General features: G+C 41.1%; 1 protein-coding gene across 5 annotated transcripts in view; it reads right to left on the bottom strand.

Annotated features, from left to right (window-relative positions):
• The window catches only part of MID2 (midline 2), a 101,278-nt gene that overhangs the window by 53,475 nt on the left and 23,635 nt on the right, over positions 1-24,168 (bottom strand). For all 5 annotated transcript variants that reach the window (XM_043571136.1, XM_043571137.1, XM_043571133.1 and 2 more), the window contains exon 3: positions 18,870-18,965. In XM_043571136.1, coding sequence (XP_043427071.1) covers positions 18,870-18,965 — 96 coding nt within the window. The remainder of the gene's footprint in view (positions 1-18,869; positions 18,966-24,168) is intronic.

Raw genomic sequence — 24,168 nt, 5'->3', positions numbered from 1 at the left:
ACAGAGAAAAAAGAAACCTGGTTCCATGTTCAGAAAAGGCAGATGGTCGCTAGAAGAAGCAAGGGCCCAGCAGAAGAGTAAAAATAGCTGAAAAAGGGGCGCCTGGGTGGCTCAGTGGGTTAAGCATCCGACTTTGGCTCGGGTCATGATTTCACGGTGTGTGAGTTCAAGCTCCGTGTCAGGCTCTGTGCTGACAGCTCAGAGCCTGGAACCTGCTTTGGATTCTGCTTTTGGATTCTGCTCCTACCTCACTCATGCTCGCTCTCTCTCTCTCTCTCTCTCTCTCTCAAAAATAAATAAATGTTAAAAAAAATAGCTTAAGAAAGGCCTATACTGCTTCCAAGCTGAAAGGGTGGAGTGGGGTAGAAGAGTGGGGGATAGGGAAAGAAGATGGAGAATTCCAGGAAAGAGCCCCAGGACAAGGGCTTGAAGAATTCTGTATGAGCACATCAGTGAGAAGGGAGGCTTCTGAACAATACTCAATTCCATGACTAAGTAAAAAAGATGTTTTGAGAACATATTTCCAGCAGCCCCAAGTACCTCATGAGTGAGGACAGAGACTAGAGCTAAGGGTTTTGTACAGTGAAAAGCCCAAGGGGGCTAGTGGGTTCCAAGGAGAGCCCTTAGTCAGGTTATCTTGGTGGGGATGGGGAGAGAGAGAAAGACAATGAGAAGGAGACAGTAGGTGTGCAGGGGCTCTCTGGGAAGGGTCCCTGGGAATCCTGGGGTAGGGGTTCCCCATTACTGAACCAAAAACCAAAATTAAAAATGGAACTCATTAAAATAATGGGCTTTGAAGTCAGACAGCCTCACATTAGCCTCTTGGTTCTGCTGCTTCCCAACCACCTGTTTGGTCTTGGGTGAGTGGACTAAGTTTCCTTTTCTGTAAATGAGGATAATACTGGCATCTGGCCTCAAAGGGTTTTGCACATGCTTACTAAATTAAATAACAGAAATAAAGCACCTAATACATTTTCTGAATCATGATAGGTAGTCTAATAGTTGTTTCTGTTTTGTTTTGTCTTTACTACAACTACTATCGTGATGACAGTGACCATGATTACTACTATTGTAACCACTATATCTTCTGGGTTTTTCTGCAGAACAAACAAGTGAGCACTGTTCCACCATCTGCTTTATTTTTATTCAATTCCTCTGTCTGCTTTCCCTTTCTGGAAATACTGGGTCACTATTTGCTTGTCTCAGAGATTGCCATGTCTCTTTTTCTTACTCTTCTTCTCCTCACACCTTAAGTACCTAGACCTCATTCCCAAATGCAGTTACCTCCATACTACTGAACAGGGTTTGCCCTGTCTCTGCAGGTAAGATGGCCTCTCTTCCTACCTGGAGCCGACTATCACCTACTCCCTCCATTCAGAGCAGGAAACTGATGCCAAGAGGGAGGTCAGCTGCTGATTTCTGCTAAAAACCCCAATTACATTTCATATCCTTGGCTGGGAAGAAATTCGGCTGGCCCCAGCTTGTTACTCTCTGTTTTTCTGCTCTGGGTTCCCCCATAATTCACACAATCCCCCAGACTCAGAGCCCCCAAAATATTAGGTTGAGTCTCAAAGAAACAGGTATGTGATCAAGAAAGCTACCTAGCACATTCCCTCATGTATTAGAATACAGTACCGTAATTACATTCCATTTTAGCCTCCTCTGCAGTGCTCCCTGAGGGAGAGGAACCCATCTGTCCTGCACTCTCAGCTCCAAGCAGAGTAGAGCTCTATACTTTGGAGGCTCATTAAAATACTTGTTAATGCATTGATGAGTCTGCACCCTCCCACATTCAATCCCTGTGCTACAGAGCTGGGAATCTACCAGTCAGCCTGCCTGTGGTATTGATGAGGAAGGATGAGAGGCAGCTGTCAAAAATATGAACAGAGAGTGTGGTATTATGAAAGTATTACTGGAACCAGAGATGGCTCTAGGTTACACTGGTTCACCCAGGGACCCTATCCTGATGGATGCTGCCTTAAGGTGAGAAGTCCCGAGGTTCACATACATGTGAGTGTGTGTTCATGTATGTTTCCAGGTACATAATGCCTGTAAGCCATAATCTCTCTTCGCCACCTCCAGGACAAAGCAAGTAGGTCTTGTGTGTCCATCATCACACTTGCTCAGACAAAAGGCTACCTTTTTGGAGCTTCTTTTCCCTTACAGGTCTGCCTTTGATGTCCCTCTTAATATGATTCACCTATATACAATCAGTGAGGATATGAGGGGGCACAGAGTGCAATTTACTTTGGGTCTTTGCTTTCTGCCTAGGGCTCAGGGCTCCATTCCTCACTTTGGGAGATACAGTAGCTTCTAGAGAGAATATAAAGCAAAGGACAAGGAATCTCAATTTTCTGGGAAATTCCAAAGGGGTGATCATCTTAACACACTGCTACTGTTAGTCAAAGAAATCATTAACTACAGTCGTGTAGTTGTTATAGCTCTATAGTTGTTGTGGTGTACACTAGAGAGAGCTTTCAGATAGACTTGGTCTCTATATTTGATCTCTATAACAACCTCATGAAATAGATAGGACAGGCATTATTGAATTTTATGAATGAGGAAACCAAACTCTAGAGAGGTAAAAGTGAATTATCAAAGTCATATAAGCTAGCAAGTGATGAAGTTACAACCCAAACTAAGCTTTCTAATCCCAAGGCCAGGGCTCCTTCAGATTCCTTGTTTCACTTTAACCATCAAAGTTATCCTGCCCTTTGATCACTCTCTTTGTAGCTATAACTTTTTTTCTTTTTGAGCAAAAAAACCCTGCATTCTTTTTTTTTTCTTTTTGAGGACTTTTGTGTGCTGTTTTCATTTCTTCTCAGCACCTTTTCCTCCCAGGAGGCAACAAAGTAGAGTGGAAAGAGCTCTGGATTTGAAGTCAAGCAGGCCTGAGTCTGAATTCCAGCTTTGACACTTATAGGCTGAGTGACCTCAAACAAGTCAATCAACACCTCTGAGCCCATCTTTCTGATGAGTAAAACAGAAACAACATCACCCTATCTCACAGGTTTCTGGAAGAATCAAATGAGAAAATAGAAATAAAGGTCTTAGCACAGAACCTGGAACACAGTAGTAGTTAAATAATACAAATGCCCTTACCCACTCCTCCACCACCTCCAGTTGCTAGGCTAGTCTGGAAATATTCAGTACCTCTTTCCCAGAAAACTGAAAGTCAGGCTTTGATATATGTGGACACTTACTTGTCTTAGCGTAAAATCAGTTGGCTGACATTTCAACTCTTGATCATTTATCAGTTGAAATTTCCATAATCTTTCATTGGTTAATTGAGATAGTCTGGGTACTTATGGCTTGTAAGTGTGTATGTGTGCACACACAAATGTGTTTCTAAATCATGTAAAGGCTTGGGGTGCCTGGGTGTCTCAGTCGATTGAGTGTGTGACTTTGGCTCAGGTCATTATCTCACAGTTTGTGAGTTTGAGCCCTATGTCAAACTCTGTGCTGAAAGCATGGAGCCTGGAGCCTGCTTCGGATTCTGTGTCTCCCTCTCTCTCTGCCCCTCCCCCACTCACAGTCTGTGTCTCTCTCTCAAAAATAAATAAACATTAAAAATTTTTTTAAATAAATCATGGAAAGGCTTAAGTTATTACTCAGAACTTATTTATATTCTATAAATCATTCTTGTTAATCTCATCTGGAACCTAAAGAAAGGGTTGTGTTGGCCTCATTTGAATAGTGGGCTGATTTCATTGACCTTGTTCTGAATATGATCATACTGCAGGAACTCAGGTTTATGATCTCTTGGAGTTCAGATCTCACATTGCCAGCACCAGCTTCCAAATGCATTTTCTAAGGAAGGATGCATTGACTAGCAGCCAATTTCCTGTGCACTGTCTTTGGACAGTAGTGTGGTTTAGTTCTCACACCTGGATCTTTCCCTGTCATCACATTTTCCTCACGGAGGAGCTTCAAACAATGTGACTTTAAGGGAAAAGGAGTTGGTAGGCAAAAAATAAGCCAGGCTGTAAACGATTTCAATGGAGAGACGGGTAGGAAAAAGTTTAAAATGTTTTCTTTATACATTTTAGCATGGTTTTACTGGTTGCATTTATGTAACTGTTATCATTTTAAACATTTTTATTACGAAATGTTCTAAGCATATTTAAAACTTGACAATATGATGAAATGCCTTGTACTCCCCCCCTCCCCCACTTTAATAGCTATCAACAGTTTGCTATACTTGTTTGATCTATTTCCCTCCCTTTTGCTGGAATGGTTTTTTAAATTTTTAAAATTTTTTTTTATATTTTTGACAGAGAGAGAGAGAATGCGTGAGCAGGGGAGGGGCAGAGAGAGTCGGAAACACAGAATCCGAAGCAGGCTCCAGGCTCCGAGCTGTCAGCACGGAGCCCGATGCGGGGCTCGAACTCATGAACTGAGAGATCATGATGTGAGCCGAAGTTGGCTGCTTAACCAACTGAGCCATCCAGGCGCCCCTGGAATGTTTTTAAACAAATCCAAAAGACTGCACCATTTCACCCTAAATATTTCAGATCACATCTCAGAAATAAAAGGATATTTTGTTGCATAATCACAGTGAACAAATAATTCCTTAATAACATTCATCTAATGATTGCTTCATATTCATTTTCTGAATTCTATTTAAAAATGTACTTTTATAGTTGACTTTTTTGACTCAGATTACTTTGTGAAGAGGAATTTTATACTGGGTTTTCAAAGGCCATGTGTATTTCTAATGAACTCTTGAATACTACTGTTATATGGTAGGGGAAAAAAAGAAGATGCCATCAGTACTGTGCACTGCCTCCACTCTAATTATTGACCCTTAAAATTATATCTTCAGAAATGGATGTTCTTTATGAAAATTCAGATCTCTGTATAGCAGTTTTCCTTCATTCATGAATTTCAAGAAACTGACAGACATATTAAAGAGAAGAAAAAGTCAATTATTGGACAGAACAAAGACAGTGAGAGTCTTGGGGATTCAGGAGTGGGGGCAGCAGGAATTGTAGAGAGAGCTATTTAAGAGCCAACCTGGGGATATTTAATTGCTTAATCAAAATCACTTGATCTCTCTGACCTCTCTCTGTACTGAGGCAACCAAAACCCTAAAGACTCAATGGTTTTATCTGCAGTGGGAATACTAGTCCTACTAGATGACATCTGTCCATTTTGATGACCCTAACCCCAAATCAGTGGGAGCTCCTGTTTTTGACTACTGCCTGGCATCCAAGAATTTTTCTTTTAAAGACCAAAAAAAGGCAAATGTAAGTGACTGAACTCAATAGCATTCCAAAACAGCATGGTAGAGGAAAACTTAGGAAAGCCCCATCTGCTTTCTTGTATATTTCTGGTGGGAGTATAAATTACCTTGGTGAACAGAGATTGATGATAATATGTATTAATAACTTTAAAAATGTGCCTTTGCTTTAAACTATCAGTTGTACTTCTAGGAAACAAATACTCTTAAAAATAGATGGAGAGGGGCGCCTGGGTGGCTCAGTCCATTAAGCCTCCATCTCTTGATTTCAGCTCAGGTCATGATCTCACGGTTTGTGGAATCAAGCCCAGAGTTGGGCTCTGTGCTGACAGCTCGGAGCCTGCTTAAGATTCTCTCCCTCCCTCTGTCTTTGTCCCTCCCCCACTCGCACACCCACAAGCATGCGCTCTCTCTCTCTAAAGAAATAAACATTTAAAAATAGATAAATTGATAAGATAAAAAGATATATGTGAAACTGACAGCTGAAGTAAGGTTTCACTCTTAAAAAATAAGCAAGGATATAGAGGATTTACTTTAATCTATCAGTAAAACAATGTAATAGCTATGTATAGAACTTTGTACTCTATAGAAAATGCACTTTATTCTCTTCTATTCATGGAACATTGACTATTGATCATGTACTTAGCCACAAAGAACAATATAATACAGATACATTTGAAAAAGTAGAGATTTTATAGTCTACCTTCTCTTATCATAAATCTGTAAAATAAGAATAACAAAAATATAAACCCCTAAATCCTCACTGAAATTAAGACACACACCCCTAATTTTAGAATCAAAGAAGAAATCAAAACTAAAATTCTTCATTTTATAGAAAAAAATGGAAAAACACTATTTAAAAACTATAGGATACAGTTAAAGATCTACTCGGGAAAATGTATAAAGATTGAAAATAAATGAATTAACTTTTCAACTTAAGAGAAACTTGAAAAGGACAATAAAATAAACTAAAAGGGGGATGCCTGGGTGACTCAGCTGAACATTGACCCTTGATTTTTGGCTAAGGCCATGATCCTAGGCTCCTGTGACTGCTCCCCACATCAGGTTCCAAGCTGAGCATGGTGCCTGCTTAAGATTCTCTCTCTCTTTCTGCCACCTCCCTCTAAATAAATAAATAAACTAACTAACTAAAAGAGAGAGATAAATCATAACAGAGGATTTCATTTTTAAAAATGGCTTTTTTTGAGGGCCAATTATTAAATGTTTACCAGCACACCATTGTCCATGAGTATATCCCCTTTCCATTGTTAGTATTGTGTTGTTTTGTTTTGCTTTGTAAAAAAAAAAAAAAAAAGATGTGTAGTTTTTTTAAAGACCCCATGTTCCAATGGTTTTGAGGCTAAGTTCCATAAACGTTTCAGAGAACAGATTGTTCCCATGCTGTTTAAGCTACTGAAGACCACAGAGGAAGATAAAAAGTTCCCAAATCCATTTGGTCAATCTAGTATAACCACAATACAAGAAACCTAAAAAAGATACTGGAAATAGTAAGACTACACATTGATTTCACTTCTGAATATATACAGGAAAATTCTCAATAAAATAGAAAATGAAGTCCAAAAGGGCAATGAAAGAATAAAATACTATAAGCAAACAGGGTTTATTCCAGAAATAAAAGAATGATTCAACATTAGAAAATATATCAACATATAGGGTTATATTAATACATTCCAAAAGGTTTTTTTTATTTTATTTATTTTTTAATGTTTATTTATTTTTGAGAGAGGGGGGGGGAAGGGGCAGAGAGAGAGGGGGACACAGGATCTGAAGCAGGCTCCAGGCTCAGAGCCATCAGCACCAAGCCCAATGTGGGGCCCGAATCCACAAACCGTGAGATCATGACCTGAGCCGAAGTCGGACGCTTAATCAATTGAGCCACCCAGGTGCCCCTCTAAAAGGCTTTTTAAAAAAACTGAGCAGTCAATCCAGATATAAATTCTAAGTAAATGATAATTTTTAAATACACTAAAAAACAAATAACAAACATCACACAAAGTGGTGAAGTGTTTCCCAGATCATGAACAAGGCAAGGATGTCTGGTATTACCACCATTATTCAGTAGTGTTTTTAAATTTTTTTAATGTTTATTTTTGAGAGAGAGAGCATAAGCTGGTGAGGGGCAGAGAGAGAGAGAGAGGGAAACAGAATCTGAAACAGGCTCCAGGCTCTGAGCTGTTAGCCCAGAGCCCAATGTGGGGCTCGAACCCACAAACCATGAGATCATGACCTGAGCCAAAGTCAGACACTTAACTGACTGAGCTACCCAGGCACCCCATTCAGCAGTATTTTTAAAGTTTTAGCTGAGGCAAAAGAAAATGAGAAAATTAAATAAATGGTATAAATATTGGTTTAAAAGAAACAGAGGTACTTCAGATAAACCTAAGAGACTCTAGCTTTTTTTTTAGTTAAGAGACTTAATTTGGTAAGACTATTATATACAAGAAAATATATAAAACCAAGAGCTTTTCTACATATGCTGTTTTAAATGGAAATAGAAAAGCAACCCATTCACAACAGGGACAAGACCATGTACCTAAGGACCAATTTAGCAAGAAAGCTACTATACCTATTTGAAGAAAACAATGAAATATTAAAGAGGAGGTCCCAAAAATAAAACTTAAAAAATGCAGAGATAATACTATAACTCTAGGAAAATTTATCATCATTTCTCCCTAAAATTAATATATAACTCTAATGCAATGATAATCACAATCCAAATTGAGTATATTTTGTAATGGGATAAAATTATTTTAAGGTTCATGTAGAGAGTGACAATAAAATATCCAAGAATAGCAAGAAAATTATGACAAAGAAATAATAGATATTTCCAGATATTAAAAGTTACCATAAATCCACTAGAACAAAAATAGTCATGTATTGGCATATGAACAGAAAATTAAATCAGTGGAACAGAGTAGTCTGGAATAGGTCCAAGTGCATATGGAAACCCAATATATGCCAATGGTGACAGATCCATTCAATGAGAAAAGGACTCTTGTGAGAATAAATGGTCTTGGCATTGTAGCTATTCATCTGGAAGAAAACAAAACTTCATATCCTAAAATAAGCTGTAAAGCCTCATAACCTAAAATAAATTGCAGGTCTATTAAAGACTTAAGATACAAAAGAAGAAAGTCACTAAAAATATGAAAAGAAAGTTTAAGGAGTGGAGACCTTCCTCCAGAATCCAGAAAAAAAACAAAAGCCATAAGAAAATAAAGATAAATGGCAAACTGAAACAAAAAAATACAACACATGTGACAGATAAAATGTTTAGATCACTAATATAACAATACATTAGATAGATAGATGATAGATAGATAGATAGATAGATAGATAGATAGATAGATAGATAGACAATCTCCATCCCTCCTCTTACCTAGCCAACATACTCTCCCTGTGTGTTTTCATTCTCATGGTTTTAGGTGTGACCTATATGCTGATCACATAAGCATAGATTGACTCCCCTTTAAATTTGTAGTGTCCAGCTTCAAGTGGGTTCCCAATGTTTCTTACCGATCCTATATTTCTCTTAACTCTCTCCACATCTACGCAGTGAATTCAAATCTTACAGTCCTCCAAGTTCCAACCTCATCACCTCCTTTCTCACTCATAGTGAAAACATGGCAAGTGATTTTACTTCCTTCTTCACAAAGAAAATAGAATTCACCCTACAGAATTCCCTCAAATTCTCACAACAAACCAGTAAACAAACATACCTGCATCCTCAACCAACCATCTTTCCCTCCTGTCTGTTACAAGGAAATGAATGATATCTCTCTTCCTCTAGAAAGTTCATCTCTCTACCTGTGCACTGTGTCCCATTCTCTTGGGGTCCTTGCTTGATTCATCTTCCCCTCTCTTTCCTTCATTCAACTTCTCCCTGTCAAATGGCTCCTTCCTGTTGGCAAGTAAAAATATTTATGTCTCTCCTATCATTAAAATGAAAGAGATCATCCATTTAAATCTTCTGTAAATACTACACTCTCTTCCCTCGGGTTCCATGACACAAATTCTTCTGGTTATCCTTCTGATCACTCCAACATTTCTGCCTTAAATGCCAGTATATTCAGAGAGTTCTAACACATGAACTCTCTTAGGTGATCTCATCCATTTCTAAGGTCCCAATACCACCTATATGGCAGTGTCTTGCTTATCTTTTTTTTTTAATTTTTAAAATGCTTGTTGAGATATAATTAACATACCATAAAGTGCATCTGTTTTAAGGGGATGATTCAATGATTATTGGTAAATTATGAAACTGTGTAATCATTACCACAATCCAACTTTAGAATAATTCCATCACCCCAAAAAGATCTTCATTTGCCTTGCTTATCCTTACTTCCATCCCAAACCCCTATCCTGAAATTTAGACCCACATATCTAACTGCTCAGTGACATCTTCATTTGCATAACCATAGGCACCATGAACTCAGTGTTTCCAAAACCGAACACATCTCCTTCCCATATCCTTTTCCTTTAGACCTGATTCTTCTCTGGTGTTCCCTGAATGAATGAATGGCACCACTGGCCCCTCAGAAATCCTGGGCATCATTCTAACTTCTCTTTCTCATCCCCTATATCCAACTAATCATCAAATCCCATACATTTTACTTCCTAACTATAACTTCCTAACTATAACTCAAATCTATCCCTTTCTATCCTTTATTGTTACTTCACTAGTTCTGTCCACCAGAATTTGTTCCTTAAAATTAATCCACCCATCCACCCATCTAACTATCCATCCACCCAACAAATGTGCATTGAGTGCCTACTGTATACCAGCCACTGTGCTACAATAGTCCCCTAACTGGTCCCTGTCTCTTTGGTCTTAAATCTTCTGAGTGTGTTCTTAATTCAGCAGCCAGACAGCAAAATCTCTTTAAAAACACACTGTTCCCGTACTTAAAAATGGCTTCATACTGACTTTTAATTGGCTACCCTATGACCTGGGGATGAATTCCAAACTTCTTAACGTGACTCTTAAGGTCTTTAGGGATCAGGTCCCTCCTTGCCTCTCTAAATCTCGGGTCTCATCACATCCCTTGGATAAGTCACTTAGTTATCTGAATTTCCTCATCTGAAAAAAAAACATGGATAACAACAGTACCTATCTCAGAGGTAGCTGAGAGGATTAAATGAGATAATGCATATGAAGTGCATAGCACAATGGCTAGCACATATGAAGTGTCAGTAAATGTCAGCTATTGAGGACAGTGATGACAACGTTAGCTTTCTTCTAACCTCCTGATCCTCTGAACTCTTACAGCACTTCAAGTTGGTCTCACACAATTTAGCACTCAACCATTTTCTTTTGTATTGCTTACTGCTGCTTCATACTGTTAGTTATGCTTTCCACCTAGACTACAATGTCCTTGAAGACAAAGATAGTGACATACATACCTCCTCTAGTTCCTGGAGCACTTGAAACAATGCTAAGCACACAGTGGAGTTTAATAAATACTTTCTGATAAAGGTTCACAAAGGAAAAAGGGACATAGGTTTTACTGACTCTCTATTGCTCAAATGACCATAAATAAAAGGGGATGGGGCGCCTAGGTGGTTCAGTCAGTTAAGCATCTGAATTCGGCTCAGGTCATGATCTCCTGACTCATGAGTTTGAGCCCCATGTCGGGCTCTGTGCTGACAGTTCGGAGCCTGGAGCCTGCTTTGGATTCTGCGTCTCCTTCTCTCTCTGCCCCTCCCCTGCTCATGCTCTCTCAAAAATTAATAAACATTAAAAAAAATTTTAAAAAGGGGGCGCCTGGGTGGCTCAGTGGGTTAAGCATCCAAATTCGGCTCAGGTCATGATTTCACTGCCTGTGGGTTCGAGCCCTGAGTTGGGCTTTATGCTGACAGCTTGGAGCCTGGAGCCTGCTTCAGATTCTGTCTCCATCTCTCTGCCCCTCCCCCACTCATGCTCTGTCTCTCTCTCAAATATAAATAAACATTAAAAAAACATAAATAATGAACAGCAAAACCCTGGGAATACCATTTGCTTTTGCCTACTGGACTAATGGTGTGTCACTGCATTTGCAGCTATACAGTAGGTTAGCATTAAGCATGGGACTTGGCAGTGCTCACTGTAGGTCAGTGGTTTTCTTCAGATGGTTTGCTGCCAATAACCTGTTTTTGACAGAAATGGAGTGTGAAAACATGAAGATGTTTAATTCTACTCCCTGGCATGCAGACAATATACAATTTGCCTACTCATGTGTGAGATCAGATTTTTGTGTTTTACTCCTTCAATGTAAATGTTCTTTCTGCACTACCAATAAAACATAAATTCCATTTCATTCGAAAGCCAATGGAATCCTAAAATAGTTCAGGTTTCTGGGCTGATGACTGGGTGGCAATCAGAACCCCAGAAGAGCCCCAGGAGGCCAGAAAATTCAGAGCTCTTCAGATGCTAGAACACCCTCACAAATTTGGCAAGAACTCTGTTGTGTGTGCACTTGGGAGTAAACTGGCACATTGGGATTGTTTTCCCTTTCTTTTTCACATACTCTCTCACCATCTACCATTGGACTCCTTTCCTGCCTTGTCCTCTCACCTTCTCCAATCCTCTCATGCCCTGTGATTGCCCCTCCATCTGACATGTTTCTAAGAAGACATCTTCATGCACTTCAGGCATCTGCTGATTTGTGCAGGAGCACAATTACTCGGATGCAGTGGGGGAGTGGAGGAGCTAAAGGTGCAATTTTGTGCTTTTATACGACATGGACTCCCATTGATAAAATGCAATTTTTTTGTAGCTAATGTTTGATTAGTTTAGAAATTATTCCAAAGCCAGTGATTGTCTTGTGCCTTTGATGTTGCTAAGGAGAAGCCGGAACAGGCCTGGGAAGTAGAGGGGAAGACAGGGGAAACCTGCTCTAAACACAAGAGACAACACTTCTGATTGGAAACAGGGAAATCTCCTCCAGTTGCATCCCGGTTTCTCCTGTATGGAGAAAATACCACAGGCTCGAAAAGAACCCTCTGAGGGCAAATATAGAGGTCAAAGATGTCCTCACGACCCACTTTAAACACCAGTTCTCTCTCTAGACATACATTCTTCTTTCCACATATACCCTCTTTACAATATCTCCTACACACACACACACACACACACACACACACACACACACGCGAGATGAACACCCAGGCAGCCACCTATGAAACAGACCAATGCATAGCATGTGCAAAGGCACGTAAGAGCACGTGTGTGCTCTATGGAAAGCTTATCACCACAAAGAAAGGCATGTGCAAATACCATTCTAGATACACACAATGCCATTCCCACATGGACACACACTTGCACAACATAGATGGACATCTGTCCTCACCCAGACCACAGACAACAATAATATGCAACTTGCAAAACACGGTACATAAAGCCATTGATTGATGAGTCTGTTGTATTCTGAGTGACAATCGGGCTGATCTGTCCTGGGTCTTCTCGTTCTACACATTCTGCATGGCTTTATGTGCCACTTCGGTGCTCACGAGTCCTAGGTCTTTATCACTTTCCCAGACCTCTCTCCTGACCTCCAGATCCAGCAAGCCAGCTGCCCACTTACTTACCTGCCTGTCTGACCCACAGCGCAATAAACCTCTCATGTCTAAAAAGAACTCCATCTCGGGGTGCCTGGCTGGCTCAGTTGGTAGAGTGTGAGACTCTTGATTTTGGGGTTGTGAGTTTGAGCCCCACGTTGGGTATGGAGATTACTTTAAAATAAAACCTTTAAAAAATAAAAAGAGGGGCACCTGGGTGGCTCAGGTTAAGCGTCCAACTTCAGCTCAGGTCATGATCTCAAGGTCTGTGAGTTCGAGCCCCACGTTGGGCTCCGTGCTGACAGCTCAGAGCCTGGAACCTGCTTTGGATTCTATGTCTTCCTCTCTTCTCTGCCCCTCCCGTACTCATGCTCTGTCTCTCTGTGTCTCTCAAAAATAAATAAATGTTAAAAAAATTTTTTTAAAGAAAAAGAAAATTAACTCCATCTGTACTCCATAACTTAGTTAAAAGGCGACACACCCATTCAGTGACCCAAGCCAGAAACGTGGGGATCATCCTACTATTTTCTCACCCCTTCACCCATTGCATCTAACTGATCACCAAGTAATATTGATTCTACCTCCCACAAATGTTTTGAATGTATCCCCTCCTCCCTAACCCTACTACCACTGCCTTAGGTTGGGTCTTTGTCTCTCCCTGTATCAGTAAAAGCCACCTAACTGGTTGGTCTCTTTGCTTTCACTTTTGACCCTTGACCCTTGCTCTATCCACCATAATACAGCCAGAGCAATCCTGAAGTGCAGGCCTTATCCAATTATTCATCTGCTTTAAATCCTTCCATGGCTCCCCAGAGTCTTCAGGATAAAGTCCAAATACCTATGCATGGCCTACAAGGTCCTTCATTATCTAGGCCCTAGCTACTTCTCCACACTCATCTCTTGCAATGGTCCTCACATCGCACATTCTGGCTGAAGCAAACTTGTAATGGTGCCCTGCATATCTCTGTGCTCTTTACCCTTCTGTGTTCTTCACCGTGGTCCCCTTCACTACCTCACCTCATTTTTGTTGGGAAAATTCTCCTCCTATTTCAAGAGAACTCCATTTTTATTTCACCCTATTTTCTTTCCTAAGTCCCTCAGGCAGACTTAGGTGTTTCTTTCTCTAGGCTAGCCTGTCATCTTGCACTTTGCTTTCATTACAATAATTATCACTTGACACTATATTTGACAATTTACCTGCCAGGTCAGTTCCCTGAGTTGAGGGCAGGGACCATTTCCTATTTATCTCTATCTACCTAGCATACACTCAGAGCATAGCAGACCATTTTGCCTATATGAAACACTGTCTCAGCAGAGGGAGTACTTTATTTTCCCTCCTTAAATCTTCAGCTAAAATGCATTTTCTCTATGAAATTTCCCCTGATTACACTTAGTTCACTCTATTCACTGCTTAATTTTGTCATGGCCTTGGGGCTTGGAGAAGAGTCTTCCAACAACAGATTTGTGCTTTAATGATTTAGATTTGATTCTCTCATCTAGCTTGACCACTCTAAAACACTAAAGGACCATCTACTGAAATCCATAGAAGTGGGGTTCTTAAAAATCAATTCCTGGGGGAAAAAGCCACCTGTTTTTATGCTTGGAAAATCAGTCAGGCATTTATTCTTGCCCTTCCCAAACCAAATGCCCTTGCAGTACACAGTACAAACAGTAAGCCACTCAAGTAACCAAGCCACCCAAGCCACCCACAGTAAGTCTTCTGAAAGGTACTGAAGCTAAGAGCTGGGGGCAAGACAGAAAGCTGAAATTCCCCTCAACTAAGGAAACCCCCCCAGCTCCTTGAAAAGGCTTGGGAAGGGCCAGAAAGAAATCAATCTTCCCATGGAGTTCCTGGGATAGACTAACCCGTTGTGCTGCAGCAGTTCCAGAGGGGAGGAAAACAGGGCGCACACAAAATCTCCAGGAAAGTGCTTTCATATGCTCAGTGCCCAGAAGTTACCGACAAGACTAAATAAGAAAAAGTGGAAAGCCTACATTGCATTCATCTGTACTCCCCGTACACATGTCGCTTGCTTGAGAGACACAGTGTTTTCCCTAGCTGGACTCCAAAGTTCCTGGAGGCCATCAACAGCATATGTTTCTTTTATAGTTCCCAAATTGCCCACCACACTGAGTACGCAGTATCTGCTGCAGAAACACTTTGTTGTTGACGGATTGATTACTAAGTATTTAACTATTTTTCTTCCCCTCGATGTTTTCAGGAATGCTTGTTATTCACAAAACGGTGCAGTCTTGGAAGCCAAGAGGAAATATTCATCTGTTGGTATACATTTTCCCTTGGCTATGCATTAAACAGAGATTTCCTTTGGCAATGTCAACAAAGGATGCCTGATGAGACAGGACAAAGAACTATATATAGAGATCAAGTGGCCAGAGGAGCAAAGTCGAAGCATGCCCTCCCTTAACCAGATTAAAGGAGTCTTCTTTCTGCTTCTACCTCCTTCCGGAGCTCTCCAGTCCCAACCAAAATAAAAAATATTTTCCAACTGCCTATCCCCTGAATTCTGAAGGCTGGGCTGTGACGGGAACAAGCTGAATTGCTGAAGAATTCAGCGAACAAATCTGCGGTGATCCTAATCTCTGTTTCTGTAATAATAGGAAGAGTGCAGCTTTGTTTACTTTTGAGGAGAATAGAGAACAAGGAGAGAGAACTGAGAGAGAGAGGCAGTATTTATGGCCCCTTTATGAAAAGTCAGTCTGTGACAAAAATATTTGCAGACAATAAGGAAGAGGAACAGGTTTGGCAGGAAAATAGCCTCTTCCAGTTTTCTCAGAAGTGCCTTAGCTTGTATCTTCCATCCCCACCCTAAGTGAAAGGTCTGCTTTGCTCTGTGAATATAGTCATTCCCTATAGATAAATCTGGATTAGATAAGATGCAAAAAACTCAAATCATCCTTTAGTGTCCAGTTCTCATGGCAGACGGTATCCTACTATTTATTTCATTTTGGAAACTATTTACAAGCATTTATGGAGTCTCAAGTCCCTTCTTTAACTGCATTTCTAATCCCAGGCCTTGTTCCGAAGCCTCCTGGACACACAGGCTCTGTGCTGAATGAGTATAATGAGTACCCTGGATTCACCCTATTATTAGGAGCCAGTTTAGGGCACATCCCTAACCTTTCAGAAGGGATGATGTCAGAGCCCAGCCGCGCTCTTCCATAAACCATCCTGAACGGTTCCTGTCAAAGACAGAATCCTAAAACTGGAGAGCCAATGGAGTCAAGTCCCGACATACACTCTCACCCTCGACATATAATGCAGTATGTCATGGTTCTTTGCCAACTGTCAGTTGACATTTTATTCCATTATCTATATTTCCTGCACATGTATATCTGTATCAGGGTGGATGTGTGCAGCGTGTAAGCCTTCCGAGGGCAGACACTGTGCCTGTGCTCTTTTCTTGGTACCCAGCACAATGCTGTGCGTAAATACATATTAGTAAAAGGTGACCTTTCGTGTGCCAGAACAGACAGAGGCCTATACAATGGATTTAACAAGCATCCCTAAGGGAGCTTCTTAATCACCTCCTCTGCTGTTTCATCATGGGGCTGCTCTTCCCTCCCATTTGGCAGCTCTCGTGTCATCTCCTGAAGGCTCAAACAAGGCACTGTTAAAACATCACTTTTACCTAGAGGGGCCAGAATGAGTAGTTCTCTATTAACATAATGATGCATTGTTTTATGAGACTAGCTCCTTGCTACTTGAAAAGAGTGGGGCCCTGCATACAGAGGTTTGATAGGTGCAGTGGGCTGGGAAAGGCCACAACAGGGCTATGTTTGGGTGAGGCTGGTCAGAGTGATACACTTCCCAGGGGCGGGATGATAAGATGTTAGAGAGGTCTTAGGATGAATAAGCAATGAGAATAAACTGCTTACCTGGCTAATTTGACTACAACTCAGACACTATACTTAATAGTCTTTTTGATGAGAATGAGGAAGGTGATAATTATAATTTCTAACCACATTTTATTCACTATTAGCCATTACCCTGCCCTCAATCATTGAAAATTCTAAGCCAAGGGATTCCTTATCTTGTCTCCTGCTTACAATGATTCCTTGTCTCTCCACCAGTGTGGGTTTCTCATACTGTAATCTAGCAGCATAATCAGGAGCTTTGATTGAGTGGAACACAGAGGGATTCTGACTAGCTGAAAAGCACTCTGAAATGCCTTCTGTTTTGTTTCTCCCCACTTGTAAAGGATGAAATCAAAGAGCAAAAGAAGAGTATAAAGAAAGTAACCATTCACAGAATCATGACCTGTGAAGTCTGGAAGACACATCAAAGGTCATGTAGTCAGTTCAAGCTCTTATTTTGCAGGTAAGAACACTGAAGCTGAGAAGCTAAATGATTTACTCAAATTCATACTATCAGTTAATGGCAGAGTCAAGTCTAGAAGCTAGCTTTGCAACTTACGTTCGATTCTTTCTTTCCATTCCTTGGGCTTCTCCCTAAATTTCCCACGATATTCCACAATCTCGCACCTGGTATCCTATGTACCCTCCACATAGCGCCACTCTCTTCCACAAATGGGAGTGCCCAGCAGGGATTAAATTGCCATGATATGCTCATCATCCAAGTACACCCCACTTTAAGAAAAGCAGTCCTTTAGGGGTGCCTGGGTGGCTCAGTTGGTTAAGTGTCCGACTTCAGCTTGGGTCATGATCTCACAGTTTGTGAGTTTGAGTCCCACATCGGGCTCTGTGCTGACAGCTCAGAGCCTGCAATCTGCTTCGGATTCTGTGTCTCCCTCTCTCTCTCTGCCCCTCCCCTGCTCATGCTCTGTCTCTCAAAAATAAACGTTAAAAAACTGTTTTTAATTTTTTTTGTATTTTTATTTATTTTTTGAGAAAGAGGTAGAGAGTAAGCAGGGAAGAGGAAAAGAGAGAGGGAGACAGAAACCCAAGCAGGCTCCACGCTGTCAGTGCAGAGCCTGACATGGGGCTGGAACCCACGAACTGTGAGATCATGACCTGAGCCAAAGTCAAGAGTCAGAGGCTCAACCGGCTGAGCCACCCAGGCGCCCCAATATTAAAAAAAGTTTTTTTTTAAGAAATGCAATACTTTAAGAAATCCAAACAATCAAGAGTGGTTACTCATATAAGATTCTTCTCGCAACAAGAGTCTCATACTCTCTTAAATATAAATCCCTAGGTGGGATTTAACTTGAACCATTACATTTATCTGTCACATGAGTAAGATTAGAACTAGACTATCAGGTTGTAAATAGAATTAGAAAAATTTTTATCTTGTCACTGCCCAGAAGGGGTCCTATAACATTTTACCCAACCCTGTTTAGACTTTAAGCCCTACCATTGCCTCTTTAACAAAATCAACACAAAACCAAATGCTACAGCTGAAGTTCCATGCTCTTGAGAAAGAGGGAGAAATAACATCTTTCTTTTATTACATCCACTTATGAAAAGACTCCTCTTGGAAGCTCTGCTCTATTGATGTAGATATCACGTAGGTAACAAGTTTTGAAAACCTTATACTTGTATGACACTTTATAATTCACAGACAACTTGAACATAGATCTTATTTGTTGATGACAAGAGTAAGTGGCAAGGCGATGAGTGAGGACCAAATGAGGTGTGTGGGGACAAAGGGAGGAGAGGCTAGGAAGAGGAGGAGCAGTCTTGATAATACTGTCGCGGACACAATATTGCACAGAACAAACCTCACCCTACACCAAGGACCCAGGATTCCCAGATCCCCTGTGACATCTCAGAGATCTCTTTAGGGGGCTAAGATGTCCATAATTGATGAAAGAAGAAACACACCTCATGTTGGATTCTCCTATTGCCTGCCACTTGTAAAGAAGTTCTGTCTCCCCAATCCATTGCCACCACGTATCTATTTTTGTGTAAATAATATCTATCTGCCCCTTTTCTTGGAACAAGCATCCTAAAGGAATGAGACTTCCCCAGAACTGCCATTCAGTCTTTCACTCCAAATGGCTGAGCTACACTCTGACAGAACTCAACTGCCCCCCAACTGACCACCTGATCCAGGTCCTCTGAAGGAAATGCAAATGTTTCTGTTACGTACCTCAACTTGCTGGCAGATCTGTATTAGTTTGGCCATTTGATTTTCTAGTTCACTGTTGCGCTTAACCAGGTTGGTGAGGTTCATCTCCAGAGTTTGCTGTCATCGCAGAGAGTATGAAGCCAGAGGGAAACAGGGAAGAGGGGAAAAAATAAGAAATGTTCAATGAGCTGGAGAACCAACATTATGTGGAGGTCATTTGGTCAATTGACAAACATTCAAAGATTCACTGAGCACTTGCTATGGGCCAAGCATTGTTCTAGGTGCTAATTAACTACACTGTACCTTTTTTGCTCCAGGCTCTCATTATTGGAAAAAAGATGACATTCATGACTTCGTGGATGTAGAATTTCATGATATTAAGGCAACTTTATGTTTTCTATAATATTAACTTTTTAAAGTATTCATAGTATTTTGTCTTCATAGTAACAGTGTGGCATAAGAATAAGTATTATTCTCTCTTTTACAGATGAGTAGACAAAGGGAACTATAATTTATTGAACAATCAGTACTTGCCAGACATTATGCTAGGCGATTTCATATATACCATTTAATAACCATAACAATCCATGAGGTAGGATATGTCAGCATTTTACAGATGAGAACTGAGCTTCAGAATGGGGGTAAAGTGTCCTTCATAGTTCTATAATTAGTATGTGACAAAGCTGGGACTACAACCCAGGTCTCTTGCCTCAGCCACAGCTTTTTCCAAGTATTTGTGACTTTTTTGTCTTTTTATTGAAACCATTTTAGATTTATCAGTAGGTTCCTTCAGTGGAAAAAAAGACTGTACTTTAATTAAGTGTGAGATTCATCAAGATCGAGCATTGTATGGGGCACCTTGGTGGCTCAGTCAGTTAAGCTTCCAACTTAGGCTCAGTTCGAGCCTCGTACTGGGCTCTGTGCTTACAGCTCAGAGTCTGGAGCCTGCTTCAGATTTTATGTCTCCCTCTCTCTCTGTCACTCCCCCATTCTCTCTCTCTCTCTCAAAAATAAACATTAAAAAAATTTAGGGGTGCCTGGGTGACTCAGTCAGTTGAGCATCTGACTTCGGCTCAGGTCATGATCTCACGGTTTGTGAGCTTGAGTCCCACGCCGGCTCTGTGCTGACAGTTCAAAGCCTGGAGCCTGCTTGGGATTCTGTGTCTCCCTCTCTCTCTGCCCCATCTCTTGCCCATGTTCTCTCTCTCTCTCTCACTCTCTCAAAAATAAACATTTTAAATATTTTTTAATTAAAAAAAAATCAAGCATTGTATCTCATAGCTCCTCTTCTTTGGCCCTAAGGACTAGCCCATGGAGACGGTAGACTTCAAAGTGACAACTCCCGGCCATATCAAGATAGGACATCCATGGCTTATCATTGCTTACTGGTACATAGATCTTCTTAGGTGTGCATTAGAACCACTGTGCAAATCTGTTGAATATAACAAAATTACAACAGCACTCAGAACTCTTAGCGCATTTTCAGCTGAGCAGGCTGCTCCCTCCCATTCCTTATGTGAAAAAAACACAATGTTCTTTACTCTTGGTTGATAATGGGCTTTTATATTCCTTCCCATTCCCAAGTCTTCAGCTTTGGTGGCTGCTTCTCCTTTAGGACTAGTCCCAAAATCCACTCCTCTCTCACTCACCATCCCAACACCCCCACAAAGTCTGTTCCAAATACCCCAACTTCTTGGCCCTTCCTCTGCTAACATTCCTTCCCTTGGTTGTGTACATTGCTTCATCACGGTCTCCATGGCTCCTTTGGTTTGTAATTGTTCAAAGTTCATGTTTTCGATACAAGGGAATGGAGGGAGAAGCAAAGGGAAGTGGGGGAAGGGGGAGAGGACTCATTTACTTGGCCCCTTTCTTGTCTACTAAGTAGCTGTGGCTCCTTAGTATTCTTGGCACTGTCCCAGGAGTCCATCCCAGAGAATGTATTCCCATGGATATATGTATTTCTACAATGGGCAGTCTGATCTCACTTGTTCTCAAACCAGATTATGAGAACCAGCTTAATCTTCGCTTCCCTCTTGCCAGATTTCTATTAGTTTCTTTGGCTTTATTCTCATGGAAGTGATTTTTCCCCATTTATTCCATTGTTCTTGGCTTGGGCATGGTTTCTCCCCTGGCCCTCTTTAACTCCACAACCATCTCAATCCATGGCCTTCTCCTTAGCAAGGGCAAAGAGAATGGAGAAGGGAAAAAGAAGGGCAGCAATTGTTGGTTTAGGCATGATCTCTAAGATAAGTAGATATCACAAGAAAAAAAAAGAAATGGCAGTAGTTCAGAGATTTAATACAACAAAAAGTAATGAGTACCTACTCTGTTGAAGGTGCAGTGAATTCAAAGAGAAAGAGGAGGTGACATTAAGGTGGGTCTTGAAGGATAAGTGGGATTCTAACAAACAGAGATGGAGGGGGACAGGGTGTTCCAGGCACAAGGAATAACATGAGTAAAAGAGAATTAAGTATAAGGACATGTTCAGGGAAGAGAAGTTGACTTGGGCTAGAAGAGAGGGTACAAGAGAGTAGTGGGGGACAAGGTCGGAAATGGAGGTGGAGGTCCTGTTTTGAAGGTCTTGAATGCCTAGGTAAGGAATTTGTACCTCCTTTTATTTTTTAGCAGTGGGGACTTCCCAAAAGCTTTTGAGTAAGACAATGACATAATCAGGGCCGTGTTTATGAGATCAACATATCAGCAATATGTGGGGCAGACTGAAACTAAGGCCAGGGACGCTGGTTAAGAGGATGCTGCAATATTCAAGGCAGTTGGTAATGCAAGGCTGGGCCAAGCTGAGAGGATAATCGAGAGAAACATGTTTCAAGAAGGGATCTGTCACTGTCAAACATGCAGAGAGTGCAAGAAACATGAGGACTAGTAAAAGGCAGTTGGATATGGTCATTAGAAGCCACGGGTGACCTCTGAAAAAGGAGTTTCAGTAGGGTGTTGGAAGCAAATGCCAAAATGCAGAGTTAGGGAGTACGTCAGCAGTGACGATGTGGAGGCTACCAGTCTGGACTCCTCTTCAAAAATTTGGCTGAGTGTGAATAAGATAGAGCTACAGTCTGATGAAAGGGTCCAGCTTAGGTTAGAGAGTGGGCATTGGTAACGGGCTCAATCAGTTTATGACTTCCACTAGCACAGTGGTCCCGATTCCCAGATCAATGGAAAACCCATGTATCACCATCGACTAGATTGGCATATTAGGTAAATGTAATGTAGATTGATGAAGTCGGAGCAGACACAGTATTAGAAAGTCATGTTTCAAACTGTATTGCGTTTCCATTCAAACTTAGGATTCCATGGGGAAAATGTTTTCTAACAAGTACATGCAACCTGTTGCAACGCTTGTCATGAAACAAACATCCTATAAATAATTCATAGTACAGAGCAGGACTAAGATCCATGTGTTCCTCATTTATGGCCCAGAATGGAGACTCACAGTTTCTGTGAAGCCACTGAAAATAAAAATTAGGGCTGAAAGCATAATTTGGGGTCTGGTTAGACTATGGACCTTGGGTTACTGTCACAAAATTGTGGCAAATGGTTATTTTGCTCTGGCCTCCTAGCAATTTGTAGAACACCAGCACATTTTAACAACACAGAACTAGAACTGACAAGATGACTCTAATTTCAACCTTACTTCATTAATATGAAAATGCTTTGAAAAAATAAATCTCTGGCTAATGAAAACACCATCTGTTGATGGCTTTTTGCCACTGTTTTCTTACATTACGAGACATAATTTGAGGAAAACCCTGAACATTTATTTACTCACTTCCTATTCATTTACAAGGAATTAAAGCCTCCTCTCAAACTGAAATTGATTCTCAATAAAGAACATATGCAAAGGGAAGCAGAGAATTGATACAATTATGCAGTCTATTTCCTTACCCTTCCTTATCATGCCTAGCACTGACAAATCACTTAGAACTAGAAATTCTGGGCCACTTTAGGCTTGAGTCATTTCATTGATTTAGCCAAGTAATTATCTTGCCTATCCTCTGGCGGGGCAGACCAAGAGAGTACACGTATGTATGTGTTTGTGTGGGCATGCATGTGCCTCTGTGTGTGCGTGTGTGTGCGTGTGCGTGTGTGTGTGTGTGTGTGTGTGTGTGAGATTATATAGTCTCTATATGTAAAACTAAACATGACTCTTTGTGGTTGTGTTGTGTTTGGCTTTTAAAAATTGGTTTGTTTTGCTCTTCTCTTGTGTCGTCCAGTTAATCACTGGGCCAGGCTCCCTGTGTCCAGGCCTAGTTTAGTGTGGCTTTCTAGAACAGTTGAACCATGACAAAAGAGAGAGCCAAAGTGGCAGGGGATGTTGGAATGGAGATATCTGCTGGGAGGAAATGGGGACGGGAGGTTGGCAGGGGAGCAGGATGAAGTTCCCATTTCCTACTGCAGGAGGTTACCTCTGGGTCCTTCCGTGCTTCCCCTGTGTGAGAGTTAGAGAAGCCATTTGCACTATGAAACTGAGATCCTCTTCACCTCCGGATGACTCCATCATTACAGCTTTCACAAAACTGTACACGCGTCTCAATGGCACAACGTGAGGGGAATATTTGGCTGATTTGCATAATTGAGGTTTTAAAAGGCCCAAGTTAGCTAAACTGGCGGTCAACACGGATTCCATTTTTATCCAGTTTCCACTTCATTTGTATCATATACACTTGACCTCTTTGTGTTCTGTTATACCCTTCACAAAGAGGAAAATGTTTCCCGATTCTGAGAAACCAGGCTCAGGCTATTCTTCCAGACAGCATCCCATAAAAAGAAATGGGATAATTGCTGGGATTTTTTTTTCATTTCTTTAGACACAGGTTGTTTCAGATTAACTTTCCCATTGGCTCCCTCAAGAAACCAAGAGGCAAAACACTGCCTCTTCATGAAAGCCAGAGATTCCCCTGGTGGCACACACTCTCGACCACGATCGCCACCTGTCATGCTCTGTGAAGGCATACGTGCTCACACATACATGAGCACACTTACACACACCTACCTGCCACAGCAAGTCTCAAAGCTTAAAAAGGGGGTGAAGCTTTCTGTCTGTTCTATTTAAACATATAGTATTGCCACCAAATGCCTGTAGAGTCTTTGGCTTTCTAAAAGGTACCAGGGGAACATTATTTAAGCCTACACAAGATCCCAACTGTTTTGATGTGGGAATTGAACTTTGGGAGAGGCAGGGGGAGGAGGGAAGGGAATAAAGGCCAATGTACCCCAAACTGGAGCCTTCCCCAATCCGCAAAAGACAACATCATCTTTAAAAATGATCTGATGGGGCGCCTGGGTGGCTCAGTAGGTTGGGCGTCCG

Source organism: Prionailurus bengalensis, chromosome X (assembly GCF_016509475.1).
Source record: "Prionailurus bengalensis isolate Pbe53 chromosome X, Fcat_Pben_1.1_paternal_pri, whole genome shotgun sequence".
Classification (NCBI taxonomy): Eukaryota; Metazoa; Chordata; class Mammalia; order Carnivora; family Felidae; genus Prionailurus; species Prionailurus bengalensis.
This window is presented reverse-complemented; position numbering and strand designations above follow the sequence as displayed.